The sequence below is a fragment of the Brachyhypopomus gauderio genome, chromosome 7 (genome assembly GCF_052324685.1).
Source record: "Brachyhypopomus gauderio isolate BG-103 chromosome 7, BGAUD_0.2, whole genome shotgun sequence".
NCBI lineage: Eukaryota > Metazoa > Chordata > Actinopteri > Gymnotiformes > Hypopomidae > Brachyhypopomus > Brachyhypopomus gauderio.
Window position 1 is genome coordinate 16,520,492 of NC_135217.1, and position 24,702 is coordinate 16,545,193.

The 24,702-nt window shown below is 40.0% G+C and overlaps 2 protein-coding genes across 9 annotated transcripts in view; one reads left to right on the forward strand and one right to left on the reverse strand.

Annotated features, from left to right (window-relative positions):
• Window positions 1-432: 432 nt before the first annotated feature.
• On the forward strand, window positions 433-16,098 carry gabpb2b (GA binding protein transcription factor subunit beta 2b). Of its 3 annotated transcripts, XM_077012119.1 has the most exons (9): window positions 433-716; window positions 835-847; window positions 9,839-9,946; window positions 10,048-10,215; window positions 12,067-12,261; window positions 13,192-13,342; window positions 13,883-14,038; window positions 14,169-14,287; window positions 14,514-16,098. In XM_077012119.1, exons 3-9 carry the CDS (start codon window positions 9,839-9,841, stop codon window positions 14,859-14,861), a joined length of 1,245 nt encoding a protein of 414 aa, XP_076868234.1. In that variant the 5' UTR covers window positions 433-716; window positions 835-847; the 3' UTR covers window positions 14,862-16,098. The 3 variants fall into 3 exon arrangements, with proteins under 3 accessions (XP_076868234.1, XP_076868233.1, XP_076868236.1); XM_077012118.1 differs by having other exon boundaries at window positions 433-847; XM_077012121.1 differs by lacking the exon at window positions 835-847.
• A 1,661-nt stretch (window positions 16,099-17,759) lies between these two features.
• Window positions 17,760-24,702, reverse strand: part of slc6a20 (solute carrier family 6 member 20) — a 42,049-nt gene continuing 35,106 nt past the window's right edge. For 5 of the 6 annotated variants that reach the window (XM_077012124.1, XM_077012128.1, XM_077012129.1 and 2 more), the window contains 5 exons: window positions 21,526-21,730; window positions 21,118-21,277; window positions 20,272-20,437; window positions 19,935-20,103; window positions 17,760-19,614 (listed from right to left, as the gene is read on the reverse strand). In XM_077012124.1, the coding sequence (XP_076868239.1) occupies window positions 19,936-20,103; window positions 20,272-20,437; window positions 21,118-21,277; window positions 21,526-21,730 (699 nt within the window). In that variant the 3' untranslated portion in view covers window positions 17,760-19,614; window position 19,935. The remainder of the gene's footprint in view (window positions 19,615-19,934; window positions 20,104-20,271; window positions 20,438-21,117; window positions 21,278-21,525; window positions 21,731-24,702) is intronic. The other variant, XM_077012125.1, reaches the window with a different exon arrangement.

The window sequence follows — 24,702 nt, forward strand, 5'->3', positions numbered from 1 at the left end:
ATGTATTCTGGTCCACCAATGCAAAATACAGGAAATCTGAGGTTTGATGTGTTTTCACAAATGTGAGAAGTGTTTCACAAGTCCAGATGCACATAAAATGCATTGCTCCTTGTATGTACTTGATACCTTTGTGTTTGCAGGTTCACATGTTCAGTTGCACATGTTAAAAAGTTGAATTAATCCATGACTTTTATTTTGAAAAGTTGTCTTGGCACTGAAGCGCTTACCGACTAACATGAACTCTTCGTTAATTCATAGATGTGATCTTTTCACATCTTCTAAATTTATCTTTACTGAAAGCCACTGTGTGGAGATAAATTCACAATATGTCAGAATTGCATAATATGTATCTATCGCATACACTATCTGATTTCTTTAAATAACGAGCCCATTCTTTCGTGAATGTCTGGCGATTATAAAACGCTGAATCAACTTTACCGCGGTCCCACCGCCGGTGAAGATGGTGCAGGTCCTCATGAGGGCGGCGGTTCCGCCGGTGAAGATGGTGCAGGTCTTCATGAGGGATGGTGCAGGTCTTCATGAGGGCGGCGGTTCCGCCGGTGAAGATGGTGCAGGTCCTCATGATTCCGCTGCGCGGCTCTCTGGCTGCGTGGAGGTGGGGGGGACGAACTTCAGCTTCAGCCAGCAATATACAAGAAGAAGAAGTTTAACGCGTCGCCTTTCTTTGGAAATTGTAGCTGTAACTTTACCGAAAGGTTTGTGAAAGTATTTTGAGGTTGTTAAAGACCATATAAGTAAGAATAATATTATCATTCATGTTTTAACGTGCCAAACTTTGCACACAATTGGGTGCGGACGTCGATTTCGGGACAGCATAGCCGCCGAGGTAAGCACGGACTTCTCAGCTAGTTCCATAGTTAGCTGTTTGGCTAACTAGTTAACTACCCACCTACCCCACAACCTCCTCGCTGTAATAGTTAGCCAACTAGTTAGCTACCCACCTACCCCACACCCTCCACGCTGTTACTACAGAACGGCAGCTGGATGTCTGACGTTAGCGCTGTTAGCTCAACTATTCAGCTGGGAACCTGGACTTGGCTATGAGTTCTGAAAAGTTAGCTAACCAGGGATATGTAGTTAACCAGGGATATGTAGCTAACCCGGGATATGTAGCTAGCAAGCATAGTAGACGTGATTCAAGGTAGTAAAATGTGTAGTACAATAATAGCTACATAGATAAGCTAGCTAGTTAGATGTTGTGCCTGTAACATATGTTAGCTAAAACCTAAAACAGCACTTTGCTTTATTACTAGGTTAGGTAGGTTAGATTGGATATGTTAGGTCAGGTAAGGTTAGATCATGTAGGTTAGATTAGGTAGGTTAGGTATGTTGGGTTAGGTTAGGTAGGTTAGATATTTTGCGCTGCAACACAGTAGGTTGTAAGCTATTTCCCCTTAAACAGGTTGGGTTAGGGTTAGGGTTAGGGTTGTGAAATTGGCTTTTCGGTTTACTTCTGAACTTTTATCAAATATCCAAGAAGAAGAAAAACTATCTCCCAATTAATCAAAAAAGCTTTAGAACATTTAACATTTAACCCTTTCTCGTGGTTAACAGGTTGAACCCCAATGAACTAATAGCTAGTTAAAGATTCAGACAAAAGCTTCTTCACAAAAATAACCTCGATTCAACCTTGATTAAATTAAAAAGAACCATGTTTAATGTGTGCAACAAATATGATGTTTATAACGTGTTTATATCTGGGTAAATTTATAAATTGGCCATATTAAGATTATGAAACCCTTTGTGGCTGTATGCCTAATCAGTGTACACTTTTAATTCTTGTAATATCACAGATCTGTTTTTCTTGTAGACAGCCTAATTTCTCCTTTTTTTGTAAATATAGTGAACCACAGACTGAATGTAACAGTGTTGCTACTATGTACAATAATAGAGAACTACATCTACACATTTTCACCAGTCAGCCATAACACCTGGGTTAACCGAAACCCTAAAACTGTGTCCCCTCACATGCCACCAAAACGGCTCTGACCCACCCAAGACATGAACTCTAAAAGACCTTTAAAGACATCAGCAGCAGATACTTAAATGAGAACTTTTTAACTTTATTTTCTATATTTTATATATTCTATTTTGTTTATTTTCTTCTCCCCAAGTAAAATACTGTGTAATTGTTAAATGTCATACTTGTGTTGGTCTCACCAAGCCAAATTCCTTGTATGTGCAACATACTTGGCAAAATAAAGAGATTCTGATTCTTAAAGTTATGAGGGTGGAAGCTACACTCAATTTCTTGATGGCTCCATGTCCTTGGCTAGTGAATCTAGCAGCTTTAACCAAGGGAAATGTTCAAGGACATGTCTATTAGAACAGGAAGGTGGACCTTCACTATCCAAGTGGTGTAACTCATGGTCAATAGGATGCCTACTGCCTCCTGTCTCTCTGTGCCTAGGTGGCAGTGATGAGCCTTTATGCATCTCAAGTTGGGAAATTTCTGCATTTCCTCTTGAGGAAAGAGCTGGAGCATGTACGTCACTGTGCCAGCCTGTGCGTGGGCCAGTGGAATGATGCTCAGCATTCATACAAGGCTTCCTAACTGTGGTACCTAATGAGATGTCCCTAAGGGCTCTGTAAGAGGGCTCTGCTGACTCGTAGCAAGAGGATGCAGATGGGGCATCTGCTTTAGGAGGGTGATTCTCCACAGAGGCTTCACTTTGAGCTTCAGAAGCTGAACAGTCAGTAGTATCATATGGACACTCTGAGGAAGAGCTAGTAACATCTAACGTAAGACTCTTCATGGGGACTGGAGCCGGGGCCTTCGGATGTATAACAGGTGCATCATCACCTGTGGAGTGCTGTCTACGTTGGCTTTCTACAGTAACTAATAAAGAAGGTCTAGAGCAGGCATGTCAAACTCAGTTTGGCTGTAGGGCCGATCCAGACCTTCTGTTCTCAGGTGGGCCGGATCAGTAAAACAATGTTAACTCCAAATATTTAGCTTTCAGCCTACATTTTTAGCCTACCCTACATATTATAATCATGGATGAAAATGGATCTTTTCTAAGCACAACACATTTATTCACAAACAATGAAAAAAAAGATTTTCGTGTTTGACGGTGAATGTGTTAACAACTGGTTTATTTTAACAGTTGAGTGAATGCAGTTTTAAACCTGAAGCAACTCACCACATTAACAAACTCAAGTGGGAGCTATGAAAGAAAAAAAAAATTTCGCCTTGTCATACTGCTTTGAAATAAATTAAAAAAGAAATACAAAATAAAAGTTATAGCAGTGCATGGGTAATGAGATTAGACTACATCAGATCAAACTATTAGGCTGGGCCTACTGAAGCTGAGAACATACTGCACAATATTAATTATCTTTAATATGAAACCAGATAAATCTTATTTTTAATGATCTGTATTCATGAGTGCAAACAAATTTCGTGTCATCACAATTTTTTTCTCTCTCTCACTGCATTCCTGCAGTCTACTTGCTGCTGCTGGCTCCTGAAACTTGGCATCTTTTTGCCTTCACAAGTGCATCAACATTAGGTGTCAAATCCTGAGTAGCAGCACATTTAACAATGTCATTCAAGTGTTTATTTGTTAACCTTGAGCGCTGCTTTGTTTTATTATTGTTCATTATGGAGAACACCTGTTCACAAAGATAAGTAGTCCCAAACATGGATAGAACTTTTGCAGCCATGGCTGTTAATTTGGGGTAACCTGGCACGAGATATTGATAAAACGTATTCAATTCCACGGACCCAAATTTATCCTTCATAGCGGAATCACATCCTGTGACTGAAGCCTTAACTCGTGTCAGTGCCGCATGCTGTCATTTACTGCCCTCTAGCGACCGGAGAGAGCATTTGATTTGTATTCATTTTTTAAAAATCACAACTTTTGATAGAAATGAGCTAGAGACTCGCTTCTAGGAGTGCGGGAAATTTTCGATTGTTAAATGCATCTCGATGCGCAACGTGGACGATTCAGAATCGATTCACAAATGACAACAATCGATTGTCTAGACGTTAGCTGCGCACATAACAAAGACGCAAGAAGATCGGCAAATCCAGCCGACACTAACTTACTAAAGCCTGGTTTTATACTTGTGAGGGTCCGCATGGCGAAAATGACGTAATCGCGGTGACTTCACCCGTGCGCGAAGGTCTCGCGTGCTGTCGATTCGCGAGGTTGTGCAGCACCTCTCGAGTTTTGTAACTGCGCGCGCCGCGCCTCAGCGCAATGAACAAAGTCATGTTTGCTGGGTTCATACACCTTTATAAGGTGGAATTCAAGCACTTGTACATCACTTTCAAGGTCCATTTCTATATTTCCCAGCACGTTAAACTTAATTAAGTTAAATATTTATACATGTACTCGAAATGATTCGAAATAATTCACTTTTTTATCACATTATTGTTTTAAGTCAGCTGCTAGCACATCATTCTACTCTTGTGTGGAAGCTGTGGTTTTGGTACCACATTTGTTTGTTGTTTGCACATAATGTTGGTTAAGAGTTGGCATTTGCTGAAATCTGTTAATTTACTGCAAACATGCTGCTACAGGTGCACTTTTTCAGTTTGTATTTCTTTGTTCAGTTCTCTGGAGTGTGGCCTTGTACCTGCCATATTGCTTTCGTTTGATTAAATAAAATTAAATGGGAGTTTTAAAATGGAAATAAAATTGAAGTTAATTCATCATGGATTGCTACTACCAAGATGCATCAATAATCGTTTTATAATCGAATCGCAGACCTCTGAATCGTAATTGAATCGTAGAGTGCTTGGAGATTCCCACCCCTACTCACTTCTTTTTTGGACATACTCAAATTTATGCCGGGCCGTATAAAATCATCCAACGGGCCGGGTCCGGACCGCGGGCCGTGTGTTTGACATGCCTGGTCTAGAGGTACCAGAAATAGTTGCTAGGAGATCTTGTGCTCTTGCACGGGCAAGCTCACTCTCCCTTTGGAGGCGGGCAGTTTCTGTTAAGCTCGTGTGACGTTCACTTACGGTGGTGCACATCATTCAGCGCATGAGTGGTCAGTTGAAGGTCATGGTGAAGGCAGTCACCTGCCTCTACTTCTAGGCTAGCCTGCTGCTGACATAGAAGGAACATTTTAAAAACTAGATCTGGAACGGTAGGGGTCTCCTCAAAGGAGTCCTTTAGAGGTTTGTCAACATCCTTTCTACCTGGTTCAAGCATCTGAAGGAGCTGAACAACCAAAGATGGACAAAAATTCTGCTTTAGGAAAGCCATGGTTAGTCTTTCTAAATCGTCTTTAGATATTTTAAATCGTGTATTCAGCTCCAGCTCAAACTGTAAGACTAAATCGCAGGGAGAGTCGGCTCATGGAGCTGCTTCAACAGTGCGATACTCTCACGAGGAGCGATTTGAATTTCAAACATTTGATATTCTTGCAACGCTGCGATTTCTGATCGGGAGTTGGTCGTGAGGTGTGAATCGCTCCTCGTTTACCTGTGTAAACTATACAATGCACGACACGCGATTGAGCTGAAACTCGGCCTGATCGCAAAAATAGTCGCACGAGTGAAAAATCGGCTGAAAATGGGCCAAAAATCGCACAGTGTACGCCCAGCTTAAGCGTACCTATAGACTAGTTCAAAAAGAGACAAAATCAAGTCAGCTTCAGTACAATCTGGCTTAGCTATTGTGCCAGGACCTTGTGTCTGGCAAGCAGGCCTGATAGTTTTCAGGCGCCACGCCGGAATTCCGGCGTACCGACACGTCCGCGAGAAAAAAAAATTTGAGGGGGGGAAAAATCCGTCAAATCATAATGATAAACCACACGCGCGCGCATGCTATCTGTTTTGATGCCGAAATATGATCCTTACGATCCTTACGAGGTTCCCAAGTTACGATTTTTCGTGGTTACTACACATCTCCCATTTACTGTATAAAGCCTCGTTTGGACCTAAGTGGTTCTGCGTCGTAAAAGGAACTTGGTGTTTGGTGTGCGCGGCGTCAGGATTAGTTAAACGCAGCTATGGATAAAGGTATTTGCCAAAAGGCTAGCTTTAGGATAGGATAACTGCGTATAGTACGTTATTTACGTACAGTATATACGTATGTTCCGATTTACACCGAAAATCGATTTACGACGGATCAACGTCGTAACCCGGGGACCGCCTGTATTTCAGACATCAGAAGAGCTTCAGAGGTAGATACAAGATAAATTCAGTATTTTATCTTTATTCTGATTTTAAGTTAAATTTTTATCAGAAATATAAGAGTGTTTTTTTGAGCCGGTACAGGTAGTCAGACGATCTGGTTCATCCTGGCCGCCTTACGGCATAAGGTGTAATACATGAACAAAAGCACAAAATGTATGTCCTAATAAACCAACACAAAATGTTTATTAAATTTATTAAATTTTATATATAAAAACTAACTATAATCATAATACTTGTAATTCTTTTAAACTTTATTTGCATAATTTCTTTGAGTTGTCTGGTATCCTATAATTTACTAACAGTAATGAAGAAATAATTAATCATGCATACAGCATTTTCTCAGAATATTAATAGAAATTTGTTTTTTATTTCACTATAATGATTACCTGACTTATTTATTATTAATTGATTTAAATATTAATTATTAAATATTCTAAATATGGTACACTAACACTCCATACACACACACACACACCCCGCGCTCAGAAAAAGTTCAGGCTCAGGAATTTTTCCCTCTATCACCCCTGGGCAAGTGTGGGCAGGTAATTACCTAGGTAGCCAAATTGAAACTGGGGTAAAAAGAGTTGTGCAAAAGGTGATTATGGTACTTGGAACTAAACACTAGCGCACTGGATAAAAAGACTGCCACAGTGAAGTCTGATAACTGTGCTAAATAATTATCCTAATACCTCTGCAGTACAGGGGAAATCAGTGGGATGCCACACAAGTTAAAGCAACTGAATTACTATTGAAGTAATCAGAAATGAAATGAGTAAAATAAATATACTGATCTTCAGTTGATTGCTCAATGAATGTGAATAGTAACCAAATGGTAATCAAATTAGAACAAGGTATATGGAGCTATTTTTGTCACCAGAACCTGAACCTGAAATCATTATTACTTGAAAAAACAGTCTGTAAAATCCTCGCAGGTATGCAAAAATTCGAGTTAAAATTCAGGTTCAGGTCGAAATTCAGGTTCAGGTCGAAATTCAGGTTCAGGTCGCAATTCAGGTTCGGGTCGCAATTCAGGTTCGGGTCGCAATTCAGGTTCAGGTTGAAATGCGGTTCATCCGGGATATTTGTATGTCTCTTTAGACTCTTTAGATGTCAGATGCCACAAGGTGCCATTTCTGGGTGGCACAGTGGTCACTTTCATGCCGCTTACATGCTACTTACACGCCAAACAGGGACCGCACTCTTACAGGAAATTTAGCAGAAAGACGCGCCTCCCAATGACCTCTGATATGTTTTGTTCAACAACTTACGTTCTCCACCCCCGCAGCACCGGACCTCAGGTCACAGGTATCTGCCAAAATTGGACCGCGGACAAATTTAGTACTCCTGCTCTATAGGAAGACTTGGGAAGCGCTCTGGCGCCCTCTTCTGGCAAATTTGGAGATGGTCCTATTCTAATGGCTTGAATTTTCAAGCCTGTGACATGAAAATATGGTTGATATCGTACAAATATGGTTGAGCCAGAAATCTCCCTCACGCAGGGGCACCAATTATGTAGGGGTTTTACTTTAAACTACTCTACTTTAAACTACTCCTTTAAAGTAGATATAATTTGTTTTACCTTAATTATTAATCAGTCTCATTAATTTAGAATCAGTCTCATATTCTAATTATACCAGAACCACAACTTTAAGTTATCAACAAAAGTTAATTAATGGTTTGATATCTGAAGGATTTAACTATGAATTCTTTGGAGGTTTTGGCAACAACCACTTTTGAATGACATCAACACAGACAATTTGGTGAAAATAAATGATACATTTATTTAAAACCAACTATTCTAAAACAAACAGCATCAACAGTGATCAGTATATTTACAGTGAAGACTCAGCATCTAGTGTGTGTGTGTGTGTAGAAAGGGGAGGAGAGTAAATGTGTGCATGCGCTTGTGCGCGCGTGAGGAGGCGGGAGTTGTAATCTCAGTTCTCCTATGGAGAACAAAGCAACTAAAATGGCGCTGACTTAAAACAGTAAGGCAGCGTGGCTGCATGTTAATGAGCTCAGCTGCTTTATTCCAACATGGTCAGAACAAAGGGTAATGGCGCTGGCTAAATAACTAAAAATTTATGTGGTGTGTGAGAATGGGGAAGACTACAAGTTGTCAATTAATCAGATAAATAAAAGATGGTGGCATGATGCACAGCAAAGAGACCTTTGTATATACAAATCTTGATGAAGACTATCTAAACAAAGTTGAACACAAACACTGAGAAGGTTTTAGTTAAACTTGGATAAGTCTACAGTTCAAGTAACTATGCCCTTTTATAAACTAAGCCCAGCAGTTAGACTCTCACGTGTTGAGGATTTTTGGGTGGTTTCCTCGTCCTTTCCTGGAATTAAGAGGGAATTTCCACCACAGGCTCCTCGTTGATAAAGCGACGTCGTCCAGGTGTGCTGGGAATCGTCCTTCTGGATATGAACTCAAGGAATGAGAGTCTCGTTCTCGGTTTAACAGGGAATTGATCGCCTTCGTTTCAGTGCGTGTGGCCGTGTCATCAAGCTTGATTGAAGTAGTTCGGTGAATCTGTTGCCGCGGTAACGTTGATCAGTTGCTGGTTAAATTGCACCTTAACTCGGGCTCGTTAATGAAGTAATACGACCTTTAGCTGTTTGCTGTTAGTGCTCTCAATAAAGAAAACCGGAGAGAGAGAAATGACGGAGCCTCTCTTTAATAGGTCTAACCCAGGGGTCTCCAACACGTCGCTCGCGAGCTACCAGTAGCTCGCCACCCCTTTCCGAGTAGCTCGCCAAAGGGCCAATGAATTACATATAAATTTGTAAACCTAATTGGTCCCATCGAGAAATCTACTTAAATTTATGTGAACATGATGTAAACTAGGCAGATTGGCTGTTCCACACAACTATCACTGAATCTTGGGAGACCGTGACCCTTTCGCCAAATTTCTTTTAATAGGTACTAACTACTGCATACCAGGAACACCATATAACACATTTTGCAAGCCTGTTGTGGTTTCTTGGATGGATGTTTGGATTAGGCTACATCTTACAACTAGGAGTGTAACAGTACACAGAAGTGGCAGTTACATTTACATTTTAGTATGGACATAATGTTTGGGTAAGGGTTTGCTACAACAGGGGAAAAAGCAACAAACCCCCAATAAGGCTAGACTTATTGTTATTTCTTTTGAATAGACAGTGTGTAAGTTTGTTCTATTTAGTGACATATAGTCCCCACATAGGTAATTGCCTGATGTTGGTTTTGTTTGCTGATGGCCACCTCATGCTCACATGTAAAGACTGCTTCTTTATATGGCAGTATGGTGTTACTTCTGAGAAAGTTTGAAGTCTGATGAATTGTTCAGTATTTAGCAGATTTTGTAGCTTTTGTTGCCCCACTCCTGCAACTTTAAGCACTTGTAGAGGATAATCCATAATAATACACAAATAAGAATATTTCTTAGACCGGACTATAAAACCTGACTATGTAGACCATACCAAAAAAAGGCTTTTTATATATTGGAGTCAATGGTTTGCAATTCTTTTGCTCCATGAAAAATGCTAGAATATGTTAGAATCCCAACATCGAGTCTACCTCCAGGATTAAGGAGGTACTTTTCTTTGCTGAGGCTGTCTGTAGTTCTGCAGTAGCTTTTCAGTGTATCTTCCCCGTTGTGTTAGATGTCACTTGTGGATCTGGGCAAGCGATTGCTGGAGGCAGCGCGTAAAGGCCAGGATGATGAGGTTCGGTCTCTTATGGCAAATGGAGCCCCTTTTACTACAGATTGGGTAAGTCTTTAGTAATCCCTCTTACCACACGTCTGTTTACTCACAGAAAATCACAATTTTCTTAACTTTATTTAAAGTAGGACCATTTGTAACATTTATAGCTGGGGACATCACCACTGCATTTAGCAGCCCAGTGTGGACATGAGTCCACTGCCGAGGTTCTCCTCCGAGCGGGCGTCAGCAGAGACGCCCGCACTAAAGTGGACCGCACACCCCTGCACATGGCAGCCGCAGAGGGGCACTCCAGCATTGTGGAACTTCTCCTGAAGGTAATGGTGCTTGTGGACAAAACCGCAGATTCCTGTTTTAAAGTAAAACAGTAGGATGACCACTTCAAAGCTGCATGTTGTGTGCACTAGTTAAACATTCTTGAGTGAATTTAGAATTAATTGTAATACATTTAATAACTGTACAGTGCTGGCCAAAAGTATTGGCACCCCTGCAATTCTGTCAGATAATACTCAATTTCTTACAGAAAATGATTGCAATCACAAATGCTTTGGTATTAATATCTTCATTTATTTTGCTTGCAGTGAAAAAGCACTAAAGAGAATGGGGGAAAAAAGTCAAATCAATTATCATATTGCACAAAACTCCAAAAATGGGCCGGACAAACGTATTGGCACCCTCAGCCAAATACTTGGTAGCAAAACCTTTAAACAAAATAACTGCAAACAGCTTCCGGTAACCATCAATGAGTTTCTCACAATGCTCTGCTGGAATTTTAGACCATTCTTCTTTGACAAATTGCTCCAGGTCCCTGAGATTTGAAGGGTGCCTTCTCCAAACTGCCACTTTGAGATCTCTCCACAGGTGTTCTATGGGATTTAGGTCTGTACTCATTGCTGGTCACTTTAGAAGTCTCCAGTGCTTTCTCTCAAACCATTTTCTAGTGCTTTTTGAAGTGTGTTTTGGGTCATTGTCCTTCTGGAAGACCCATGACCTCTGAGGGAGACCCAGCTTTCTCACCCTGGGCCCTACATTATGCTGCAAAATTTGTTGGTAGTCTTCAGACTTCATAATGCCATGTACACAGTCAAGCAGTCCAGTGCCAGAGGCAGCAAAGCAACCCCAAAACATCAGGGAACCTCCACCATGTTTGACTGTAGGGACCGTGTTTTTTTCTTTGAAGGACTCGTTGTTTTTCCTGTAAACTCTATGTTGATGCCTTTTCCCAAAAAGCTCTACTTTTTTCTCTTCTGACCAGATAACATTCTTCCAAAACGTTTTTGGCTTTCTCAGGTAAGTTTTGGCAAACTTCAGCCTGGCTTTTTTATGTCTCTGGGTCAGAAGTGGGGTCTTCCTGGGTATCCTACCACGGAGTCCCTTTTCATTCAGACGCCAAGGGATAGTACGGGTTGACACTATTGTACCCACGGACTGCAGGGCAGCTTGAACTTGTTTGGATGTTAGTCGAGGTGCTTTATCAACCATCCGCTTTATCAACCAATCTTTCGTTGAAATCACTTATCAATTTTTCTTTTCCGTCCACATCAAGGGAGGTTAGCCACAGTGTCATGGGCTTTAAACGTCTTGATGACACTGCGCACGGTAGACACAGGAACATTCAGGTCTTTGGAGATGGACTTGTAGCCTTGAGATTGCCCATGCTTCCTCACAATTTTGCTTCTCAAGTCCTCAGACAGTTCTTTGGTCTTCTTTCTTTTCTCCATGCTCAATGTGGTGCACACAAGGACACAGGACAGAGGTTGAGGCAACTTTAATTCATTTTAACTGGCTGCAAGTGTGATTTAGTTATTGCGACCACCTGTTATGTGCCACAGGGAAGTAACAGGTGCTGTTAATTACACAAATTAGAGAAGCATCACACGTTTTTTCAAAGGGTGCCAATACTTTTGTCCACCCCCTTTTTTATGTTTGGTGTGGAATTATATCCAATTTGGCTTTTTGACTATTCTTTTTGTGCTTTTCCATTGAAGAGAAATTAAATGAACATTTTAATATCAAGCATTTGTAATTGCAAAAATTTTCTGGGAGAAATGAAGCATTATCTGACAATTTCTGGGGTGCCAATACTTTTGGCCAGCACTGTATGTGAATAGTGCTTGAGTATACACAGGAGTATCCTTTCGCTTCTAACATGTCACTGTTGGTATTAGAGTGGAGCAGACATTAATGCTAAGGACATGCTGAACATGACGGCCCTGCACTGGGCCACGGAGCACGGCCACAGGGCTGTGGCTGAGCTGCTCCTCAAACACGGGGCTGACGAAAACGCCCTCAGCAAGTTTGACAAAACAGCCTTCAGCATCGCAGTTGACAGAGGCAACACAGAACTAATGCTGCTCCTCCAGGTGAAACAACTCAAATCATGTCACCATGTCATTGGTTAGAATAGCTCTGATTACAGATATGTCTGATTACAGACATGTCTCTCATATTCCTTTCTTATGCTCACCATAATCACTTTCTCTCACCTAATATTTGCATTTTGTTTCCTGAAGTCATTTCTTGTTTGTTCTCATTGTTCGACAGCTCTGTGTGTTTCACTGTATGTTGTTGGACCTTTTGAAGTCTAGAGATAAAAACACTGGATGGGCCATCATTAACACCATCACTATTAAAGTCTTCTATTATGACACTTTAAAAAATACATTTTGAAATCTATTGACATTGAAATGTATATGAAAAGAACCAGGTTGTGATTTTCATTGTTCTTGACTCAATGTGTTGAGTACAGTTAGCAACACAAGTGCTCATGAGTGTATGTTCATCAACTCTAGAAAGTAGTTAACCATCTACAGACATGTTCACTGCAGTAATGTGTAGATGTGTTAATGCATAATCTACATGGAAATGCTGGTGGTAATCTTAACATAATGAGGTTTGTGTGCATTGTGTATTGTGCAAAAGATGGACCCTTACATGGGTACCATGTACTTACTTCAATAAGTTGTATGATGTTGAAAGTGATTGGTGAGTAACAGGTAAGCACATTGAAAGCGTTTCACCTTAAGGTATTCTTTATTGGGAGGTTTTGCTGTTGAGTCTTTTAATAGTTTAAACATTTGTTCACATAAATGTCCCATATTTAACCTTTCTAGCATACTTCACATCAATATTGTTGCTGTTTCACATCAATGTTGGTAATTAACAAGTATTTGCAAATCATCTAAACAAGTGTTTGACTGGCCAAGAGTATTACAATGTCCTTGAATATTGAAATTAGAATATTTTTGATATTCATTTTAATGCTCCAGTTTGTCTGGTTTTCATTTCAATAGGAAGGAATGCAGAGTCAGATGAATGTGAATTATGATGGGACTGTGTTTAGTGACACACCACCACCGGCAGCCAGTCCCCAGTTCATCATCTCATCTTCAGGAGTCGTCAGTCTCTCCGATATTGTCCTCACCAACTCTAAAACCAACTTGGGTAAGCTGGGTGCACTATGTTTAATGATTATGTAACTTACTGACACTGACTTAAAAGCATATTTAAAAAGTGTTGGTGTGTATGAAACCCTCCACTAAAATCATTACCTGTTTACAAAGAATTCATGGTAAAAAAAGAAAAGAAAACTGTCAAAGATTTGATGAAACTCATATGAACAATTACGCACTGTGAATGACCCGAATATCAGGTGGTCCTGGTAAAAAATCAGTTTACTTGTCAGTACTGCTTGAATGTCAGTACTGCTATTTGACCTCATTCTGAATTCATCAGAAGCTTCTGTGTACACTGGTTAAGTGAACTCATATTTCTGTTCTTTGCTTTATATTTTATTTAGTTTAAACTCAGTTTGATTTCATTTGTTTCCTAATTTGTCTACATTTCCTTGGTTTTGTTTTATTTCTGTATTACCCCTTTCTTAATTGAACATTAAAGTGTTATAACCTTTTTAAATGAGGCAGTTTTCTGCTGTTGTCTTGTACTTGTGGCTGATGCATGTAACTAAATGAAAGTCTGTGGCAGGTGAATCAGAAGGTTTAATCTCAGCCGACACGGTGGACTCAGCCATTCACCATCTGGTAAAGGGAGATGGCCAGAGGGTCATCACCATAGTAACTGACCAGCAGCAACCTGGAAATCTGGGGCAGAAGTTCTTTGTCACTGTGCAAGGACAGCAGAGTAAGACCATTTAACTGTAGTATTTCAGGAATTTCCCTCTGAGATCAATAAAGTATCTGTCTATCTATTGGTTTACTTGGTATATGTATATGCTGTAACATTTCAACTCTTTTGTTTCTTGTATCTTTAGTGGTTGCTGTACCAGCTGATCAGATTGCAGAGGAAATTGTAACTGAGGATCGTAAAGTGAATCCAGCTCGAAAAAGGAAACTTGAGCCAAGTGTGAACCACACAGATCCCAAACATAAGGTCTGCTGGAAAATCGTTATGCTACGTTATGCTGAAACATTACATTAATCTGTCCATGTTGAGCAGTCCTGTGTAGTAAGGAAGAAAAGCCAAAAAATAGAAAGTAATTGTGTGCGCGCTACTCATGGGTCTTAAGTTAGCAAAGACAGTGTCCGCAAAGTTTGCATTGCTCTTAGCTGTTCTCAGCATGGCCCTTGAGCTTAACTTCCTGTGCATCTCTCTGCAGTCCACGGATGAAACAGACACGTGGGCAGAGCTGGAGCAGCAGCTGAAGGAGGCGAGACAGGAGGCACAGGACTACCGGCAGCAGCTCCTGAGGAAGGAGCAGGAGGCTGAACACTACCGCCTCAGACTGCAGGCCATGGCCAACAGACCGGCCAGCAGGGCAAATATAGACACTCAAGAAGAGGTTGTGGTTCAAGAAGAGGAAGATGTTGTCGGTGGAGAGGAGGTTGTAGTGCTGCCTGAGGGGGCCATCATCATTAATGCAGATGGACTTGACTGTACCGATGGAGAGGCAGTGACACTCGTGGATGCAGCAGACATCACGCACTCTTCTGAAGACACAACATAATCTCAATTACACAATAACTCCAGGAGGACACCTTCATGTGTTCGAGGTACCTGACGTGTCATACATTTATTTATTCAAGGTCACAACTTCTATGCCCTGTACTTGGGGGTTTTGCAGCCCTCTTTCTGGACAGCATACATTGTGGAATGTTGTAAGGGAGAGTTGTCATCATCCTCTCTGAACAATACATTCCTAAAAAACGTCCGTCCTGTGTTCAAGTGCAGACAGCTAGTCTGTGTCTTCAGAAAACTAGATAACTGTTAAATGGTGTTGAAAATGACATTAGAACTATCCTAAAAGGTTAGGGTTAGAGGAGCAGGTTGTTGACCATTTCTGTAGGGTCATGGACTGAATAAACATGCAAATAATTTTGATCTTGAGGAAATGAGGAGTTTACAGTTCTGTCCAGTTTTAAAACTCAGAGTCATGAAACTACATACCGTGTATGTACGGCTGCATGATGACCGGAGACAAGCTGAGAGTATTTAAGGGTAAATTCCATCAGTTTTCACAAAGTTTATTTTTGTAGCCTGTCATTATATCCAGTTGATTGTATTGTTTTTTTAATTGCATTATACAAGTATCTGAACAGTAGAATACACTTACTCAAACACAAACACACTCATGAGTAACTGTATAATTATACCTGTGTGATGCACTTAATTACATTAATTTATTATCTGGTATAAAACTGGTAAAATGGACAAAATGATGAACAGTAATTATTTAAACTCTACTGATCTACTTTACTAATATACTTTTAGAATGTTTCTTGTTCAGTTACTCAATACTGGACCTGAAGAAACCAGAAGCCCATAGGAGGTGCACACTTGAGTCTTCAGTTGTGTGTTGTTCTTTATGACACTTATATATGTATTGTACAAAACTGTGAAGAGATTTACATGCCTGTAAATAGTATTAGAATTTTTGTTATTCTTTTTGTTAAATATTATTAATTTTTGTAATTGCATCATTATATATTGTTAAAATGGATTAATGCAATTATCATGATGTTTATTAACCTGGGATTACATAGTTCATGTTTCAAAAAGCTTTCAAAAACCATACGAAATGGGTCATATGACTGAATGCAAATATGGCTACTGCAACAGTGCCGAGCTAGATGATGTTAACCACACCCATAGTTCTGAGTCTTATCATATTACTTGTATGCTAATTAACACTAATCATTTTTAACAAAGGAAATAATAAAAATAAAAAGACAAATCACAAGTTATTTTGATTGTCTCTATGGTTTTTACTACAGTACATTTCAGTTACTCCCTGGAATCTTGTATAGTAATGATTATCATTATTATATATAATAATTAAATCAATAAATGTAATATTGTATATAATGTTGTTGTATTACGGTTGTTGTATTAAGGTTGTTATTGTAGTCCTGTACTATGCCCTGTTTATGATGAACCTTTTGAATACGAAGTGAAAGCTATTCACTCAGGCCTTAACCAGTGTTGCAGGGGTAGACGTGAACCTTTCTCACTCGGGCCTTAACCAGTGTTGCAGAGGTAGACGTGAACCTTTCTCATCCCACTGCTCTGTTGGTACATTAATGCCTCACTGTCTAGAGGCTCATGTCTCATTTCCTTTAGTAGTTTATTCATTTGCAGTTTTGCCAAGAATTCTTTGAAGAACTCTGTTTTCTAAGCACGTAGCTCCCATAGATCATACACTAGATGGCCACTCAGTGACCTTGTAATGATCCTCTTCAGAACTAAAAACAAGAAGACAACATAATTGTGCTATTGTGAAGTGCTGCTGCATTTCCATTGCTAGTGCATTTTTATATTTGCAAGTTTTAATACAAATATGTGAACAAATCTGCAAAACCAGGAAAAAATCCAAAGAGGAACATGATCAGTTATGTGTTCAAGTAGTGGTTGAGCTTGTTGAGCTAAACAATGATGTACTCTAAACTTTCATAGTAAGTACATCTGCATAAAATAGTAAATAATAAAATTTGCATTTTTACACCAAGCTGTGTAAAATCAGCTGCTTAGTTTTCTTTCAGCCTAATATGCATTTCTACCATCTTTTATAATTCAGTCTAGACAAGAACAATAAATAAGCTTAAAATGCCATAACAGATTAACCCAAGTGAGAGGGCTACACTGTATCTGTCAAACTGGAGGCTTTTTGTTCGATTGTTTTTTGTTTCCAACTTCAAAACATATTCAGCTTCACTGAACAAAAATGACAGGCAAATATTGCTTTATTAAAATAAAAATTAAAAAGTGTTTTCCTTTTCAAAGGTAGTCAATTCAATTTTAAATTAAGAATACGCAGCAATTTTATTGGCATTTTAATCCATTGTTGTAGTACTAATTTAAATGGAGTACAAAACACATCAGGTACTGTGTCCAGTAGAGAGGTTAACTGGTACCAAAACAAAAACATCTGAACTGCACCAGTCACTCCCATGAAGATCACTAGAACAAAGCTCTCAGTTCAGTGGATCACACGCTATGTGACCCGCCGTAGTGTTCTGACAGAAATCTTGGAAAGAATCCTTGAACCACTCTTTTGGTTTGATCCTGCTGAGAAGTGCTGGCAGTATCGCAAATATACCTGATTGAATTATGCAGCTCCTCTGGTATAGGAGTCATGGGTTTGATTCCAGGAAACATGTTTTGTCATACACAGACATACAGAAATCAGTCTGGGGAAGAATGACTATCGGAAATTTATTATTGAATTGTATTTAATTACATTTATGAATTGTTGTGTTTTTTACTAAATTTTACATGTTAAACAAAATCCTGTCTCAGCCATCCTTTTTGTCTCATGATTGGGCTGGGGACATTGAGGGTGTGGAACATTTTCCCACTGCACACTGCAGGACTGAGATTGATGCTGGACCTCGGGAAGGTTTTGGGAAACTTTGCCAATATGGTTTATGGCATATTGCTATATGGACGTTTTTCACTTGGAGTCAGAAACCAATTCACAAAGAACAAACCGCTGCAGGAAAATGAAACATGAGAAACCAGAAAGTGACCAATTATTTACTTTATTCTTTTTCCTTCTCCTGTAAGTAACATTATCTGTGCCCCTCCACCTCCCTGAGCACTCTCTCATATTCACTCTCCTATATTAACTCTCCCATATACACTCTCACATATTCACTCTTCCATATACACTCTCCCATATTCACTCTCCCATATACACTCTTCCATATTCACTCTCCCATATACACTCCCATATACACTCTCCATATTCACTCTCCCATATACACTTTCCCATATTCACTCTCATATATTCACTCTCCCATATACATTCACATATTCAATCTCCTATATTCACTCTCCCATATTCACTCACATATTCACTCTTCCATATACACTCACATATACACTCTCCCATATTCACTCTCCCATATACTTTCCTATATTCACTCTCCCATATACACTCTTTCATATACTCTTCCATATTAACTCTCCCATATACACTCTCCAATATACACTCTCCCATATCCACTCTCCTATATTCACTCTCCCATATACACTCTTCCATATTCACTCTCCCATATTAACTCTCCCATATACACTCTCCCATATGCAGTCTCCCATATGCAATCTCCCATATTAACTCTCCCATATTCACTCTCACATATACACCTTCTAATGCCTTCTCACAACCTTGGTAATTCTTCCATTTAAGAACAATGGAAGCAAAAGCTGTATAATTTGCTATTAAAATTACTAACATGCTAAACTATTGGTAGTTACGTTAAAGCATGTTGTTTTTTTACAGTAACATGGTCATGGTAAGTAACAGACAATACCAGAGAACTGGAAACTTAGGGATTTAAAACTGGAAGTCAAAAACAAAAATTCAAGTTTATTTGTGTAGCATATTTTACAGCTGTACAGAAAATCCAGGTCCAAGTCAAATGAGCAAGAAAGTATCAAGAAAAAAGTCTCCAAGAGCTGAAAAAGCCTTCAGAGGAATCAAGAAGTTAAAGCAGTCCTTGTCTGGTCTGCATTGGATAGCAAACTACCACACAAACACTCTTGTTAGATCCATGTGGGTCTTTTGTTTTGCTTCCATATTCCTGTGGTGGATTTTCTCTTCTCTTCTGCTCCAAGATTCTTATTTGGCCAACACATTTATAGAAATAATAAACACAAGATGAATGAGAGTGTCTTTCATGAGAAAAACACATCACCTCTGTTCACCACTACAAACCTGCACAGTCCACAACAGGCTTCAGATAGAAAATCAATATGATACACTAAATATTTAGTTAATTCCATTGCTGATCTATGAACTTAGTATTTGTGTGTGTGTGTGTGTGTGTGTGTGTGTGTGTGTGCGCAGTGGCGCAAAAAGGGGGTATGCAGCGTATGCGACGCATAGGGGTGCTGCACTAGAGGGGGCGCCAAATCGATGCCAGAAAATTATTTGCCGAGTTGGTGGGGGGGGGGGGGGGGGGGGCACCGAGAATAAACAGGAGAATAAACTAATTACCAAAGCTACACACATTCTCTACACACCTTCTCTAGTGAACAGCTCTACAAGTTAGGGTTATCCCCAGGCTAACCCTAGTACTAAAAATCATTTTGCTTTGAAAATATATAATTATTTTATGAATGAAGCAGCATGTCTTTGTAGATGGTTAAGCTGGTGAATGATTGTAGAGTGACATCATGGCGAGTTCTGGGTGACTTCTGTTAGTGTCTTGTGGAATTGGAGTTCTAGGTTGCTTCTTGGAGGAATGATGAACTCCCTACTGGTGGACAGAGACAGCGATGTCAGAGACACGGGGAGGTGTTGTGTGACGTTCTTCTTACAAAGAAGCAAAGAAACATTCTGGGTTTGTATATTAAGTAGAGAGGACGAATTTTACGCATGTTACGCATGTTCTTTTAAACTTCAGTCATTATCATATCTCCATTTATAAGATATGTGTAGTACATCTGTCTCAACTTGTAGATAAAGTTTGTCGGAATAATGAATCTGTCAATAAAATAGGGTTAAGTTTAAGTTAGGGTTTAGGGTTTAGGGTTAGGGTTAACGATGTTCAACCCATCTCTGAGCCACCGTTCTCACCCTATATAGCAGATGTGTTGGTGCTGGGGTCCTGGACTTCAGTTCTGTGGTGGTGTCTCATGCAGAAGGCATAGATGGCCGTGATGGGAACACAACTCACGGACGACACCAGTAGAAGTGCGATGAAGGCCTGGCCATACACAGGATAGTCCATCTCTACAGACCTGCCCTAGAAAGAAGATCACTGAACAGTCAGAGAGATTCAATGGCCTAAAACCAACCACACATCTGCAACAAAAACAAAACAATACATTTTAAACCAATTGGCTGTCAGATTCTCTGGTGTATGTAACTTTCTTAATGGGCTAAGATGGAGGTGCCAGTGGGTCTTGCTCACTGTTTCTTTATTCCAGGCTTGATAGGTGGGTGCCCCCCCCTGAATGTAGTTTATGATGTAGAAGATGAAGATGCTGATGAGGAGGAGAGGGCTGACCGCCCCCCACATGATCCTCCAGTACCAGTTGGGCTGGTGACCCAACATGTCCTCTATGTCTTTCTCAAACCTGAGAATGAATACAGCATATTTACATTAAAAACTGCATTTGTCACTACACATGCCAACATAATTGCAAATATATGTTTATCAGGGTTCAAAAATTTACACTGCAATAAGTAATCATAATTTACATGTAGAATGTATATAAATAATTCCAAATACATTAAAAAATATTAAGCAATAGTTTATTAAACCTTTTTTGTAAAGTATCCATCAGTAATGCATAGAATGCAAGTACATTCCATTGATTATTAGTGCGAAAGTATATAGGTATTCATTAGAAATGATATAAAACACTGACATGTGGACAGGTACAATGCCACAGATAACACTGATGACTACAGTTTGTTTTAAAAACTTTCATCCTCATCATCATCATCATCATCAAAGTACAGTGCTTACAGGAAGATGGATAGTCCTTGTGTGGGTGACTTTTTAATCCTATGACAATCCTTAATCCTATTCAGGAACATTTCTGACATTTTGTGAAACAACTGTACTGTCTGTGTACTATCTCCTCTGTTTATGTGAGAAGACAGTGATACATTACTGTGTATTAAAACAACCAAACATAACTGCATAACTTCAGTGGCTATATGAATTACATGAGTAATATTTAGTATGGTTAAAGTATGCCAGATAACATGCATGCAAAACTAAAAAGGTTATCAGTAATGTCACTTTTACCTCTTCAGTCCATAGATGTAGGACACAGTAATGACCTCAATAAGCACGATGAACAGCAATGAAAACGTAGCACCATAATCATTAAACATTGTGAACCAGTAGTTGCCAGGACGAGTTGTGAAGCCAAGACCCAGCAGCAGACAGACTACACACACCAGACCTGCCAATCAACACACACAAACGGAATGGTGGGGGTGACTGCAGGGAACATGACATTGGGCAGGGAAAGAGAAAGACTGCTTAACCTGCTTAACCAGACTCGGACCAGACTCGATGCTCACTCAGACCTGACTCGGACCTGAATCGGACCTGAATCGGACTTGAATAAGTAAACTTGTAAACTTGTAAACTGCCTTAGGAATGCTGTGGCACCTGGAACACACTGAACTGCCGTGAGACCTCCCTCACCATTGAGAGTCTCACTGCTGAGCTTCTGGGTGAGCAGCGGCACGTCTCTGAGTGGAGTGATGATGGCAGTGACGTTCCCTAGCATGCTCCCCATCCCCAGCAAGAGCAGCATGATGAAGTAGAGGACAGACCACAGCTGGGCCACGGGCATGTTGGTGATCGCCTCTGTGTACACGATGAAGGCCAGTCCAGTGCCTTCCACAGCCTAGATCAACACAGAGAGAGTGTAACATTAGTGTAACATTAGTGGATGTCGTCTCTACGTTGAGATTTTACTAGGTTCAATGCTTTTACCACATCAAAGGTCTCACAGAATAAATGTTTTTTTTTCAGTGACTGAAAAAGTTATACTGCTGGTAATTCTTTATTGCAGTTTTGGGTTTTTGTAAGTAAATCTACTGAACACCAAGTAGCAATGTTTTTGTGGCTTTTATAAAGCTGCAGAAGACAGTGTCTCCTGACATTACAGAAACTGAGGAAAAACTGGTAATTAGACTTTGCCCTGTTGCTGAAATGTTTATGTAACACAAAAACAGTTTAATAATTTACAGTTAACTAGCCAGAAAAGGACCACACTATAAATATGAAGGAATGGATCGTCCCATTCTGTTTTTTTTATATTACCAAAACTATAATTGTTTTGTTTTTGTTTGTTTTTGCTTCATGGTTCCTTCACTAGAATGTATTTTATTTCAGTTTGAAGCTTGACATGACAAACGGCTGCAAGATGAAACAAAACAAAAATGTGTAGTCTAACGAATCTAGTCAAATATTTGCATACAGCATAATTGTGATGGGCAGGGTGAGCGAAATAAAAAGGAAGCGATCACGCCAAGTCTCAGGGAAAAATGATGGTTTAATGAAGAAAGTGCGCAAACCAAAAACCCACGAGTCAATCCGAATTAAGGATATAATAACCAGCGGTCAACTGGTACAAAGACAAGACATATATAGACAACAAACGACCCTCAGGTGAGACGGATCGCAGGCCCCGCCCACCTGAGGGACGAACACCACATGACCAAAACAGGACAACTGCCGCTGTGGACAGGGGCAACCGGCAGGGGGCCCTCCGCAACGTGACAATAATAAAACTAATTTGCCTTTAATCAGTTGAACAATAACTAAAATAGCTAAAAAGCTCATTTTAATTTTATATAAATTAAATTAAATAACTCTGGGGGAAACAAAAGCCTTTTTAGGTCATTCATGAGGCAGACCCTAGGAATAAAATAAATAAAATGCAACTTGGCATCCTGTTAGCTCACGGTTAGGGAATATAATTTAGACATGACTGTTTTTATATATTGTTCTATAGTTTCCTTCATAGTCAACACAGATTTTTCCTGTGTAGATTGTTGACCAGGGGGGTGTAATGGACAAAAAATAAGTATTATATCAGTAGTTGGCAAATTAGTAACTCGTGTGAGCGTGTGAAGACAGTCAAATGTGTGTTTTCCACTACGCCGGTTTTAAAAGTATTAGCGGCTCGCTAGGCTTGTAAACAAACCGCGCACCACGAATATGAAGCAGTCTGTCGCCCTCAGAGCTGATGAGGTAACCGGGCCTTGACACAGACAGTTAGTGCAGGTGAGAGTGCGGACCGGCTGGGGAGCCACATGAAACCAGACAAAGTAAGTAAGTAAGTAAGTAAAATTTTATTTATAGAGCACCTCTCAAGATAAAAATCACAAGATTCTTTACAGGATAAAAGAGAAAAAACAATAGTAAAACAATATCTATATGTATATAAAAAATATAAGAAAAAACTAAACAAATGCAAGCCTAAAAAAAGAGCCGCATGCGGCTCGCGACCCGCAGGTTGGCCACTCCTGCCATAGGAGAATAGAAGATGTGAAGGATGTGAAGCTGACAGAGTCATATCACTGACCTAATCTTGTGAAAATGGATTAAAAATGTCAATGGGATGTTACTAATATCTTGTTGAATCCATGGCATTAAATACTGAGGCTGTTCAGAGACTAAATGTGGGTCACACCTTTTAATAATTAATATGATGTTGTTATAAAGTGAGTGTAATTAGCATCGAGTTATCCTTGCTACCACCTCTTATGCTAGATAACAGCTTATTAGCTGCAAACATTTTGTGGAATTTAAACCATCTTAAAAAACCATCTTAATTAAAACATAATGCGGGGTCCTGTGGTACCCCAATGCGACTACATATGCCCCTTAAAGAGAGCTTTGGACAGGGCAACAGATGTGTGGCAGCAGGTGCGTCTGAGGGCTGTCTGCAGTGTGGAGGGATATCCCTGCTCAACCAGCAGGTCATTAAAATTAACTGCACTTGTGACTCATTGCAGGTAGCTTATTTCAACTTTTTTTCTTCAGTCTTCTCCTTCAGTAGGCTACTTTACTTGAGTAAAGTTTAAATATTTTTTACTTCTGCTACTTTTGTAATCATACACCCTGAATCTGCAGACCACTACTGTGGTACCAAAAAACTTTGTTAAACTTTGTGTACTTTTAGACATGTTCTTTGTGATGGACTCATCTCCACTGAGGTAATCAGGTGCATCACTAGCTTGCAACATGCACAATATCATTCCTCAACTTCATGCAGAAGCAGCGTCTTCACTTTCAGGACCATCATGAAGGAGCAAACAAGGATGCCATAGCTCTACAGGACAATCCAGAACTGTTTGTTGAGCACTTCAGGCTCAGGGCCACTGTGTGTGGATGTCTGCAGCCTGGGGGACGATAGGGTCTGCAGCATCACAGATCACAGCTGGAATACAATGTGCTGAACAGAGCTGTTTTGCAGCAGGTGGGCCATGTCCCAGCATGATGCCACCAGTGTTTCCGGATGCTAATGCTTCAAAAGTCAATCTGCAGCTCTTCAAATGTGGTGATGACTTCTCTCCCAAGAACATGACTCTATGGCTCTTGTCAATCTGGTGGTCATGGAACAGCTTATCACCAGCTTACCTGACAAAAACCTGTCAAATGTGTCCAAAATCACCAACTGGAGTCACTACAAACACCTGGCCAGCAGGCAGAGGACCATCTTGCAGGGTCAAAAGTCCCTTTTTTCTGTCCTTAACACATCCAAGATGTTTAGCGCTCTTTCCCATAAACCTCTTCCCTGAAGACACATTTCCTTCTCCGTTCCTCCGTCATTCTTCAACAACCGTTCTTTCCTCTCCTCTTTCTCTC

Excerpts from the sequence above, each read along its gene's own strand:
- gabpb2b (XM_077012118.1), top strand. The coding sequence starts at position 9,839 with ATGTCACTTGTGGATCTGGGCAAGCGATTGCTGGAGGCAGCGCGTAAA. Across the intron at positions 14,039-14,168 it reads CACTGTGCAAGGACAGCAGA|TGGTTGCTGTACCAGCTGAT; the intron begins GTAAGACCATTT and ends TTGTATCTTTAG. Across the intron at positions 14,288-14,513 it reads ACACAGATCCCAAACATAAG|TCCACGGATGAAACAGACAC; the intron begins GTCTGCTGGAAA and ends ATCTCTCTGCAG.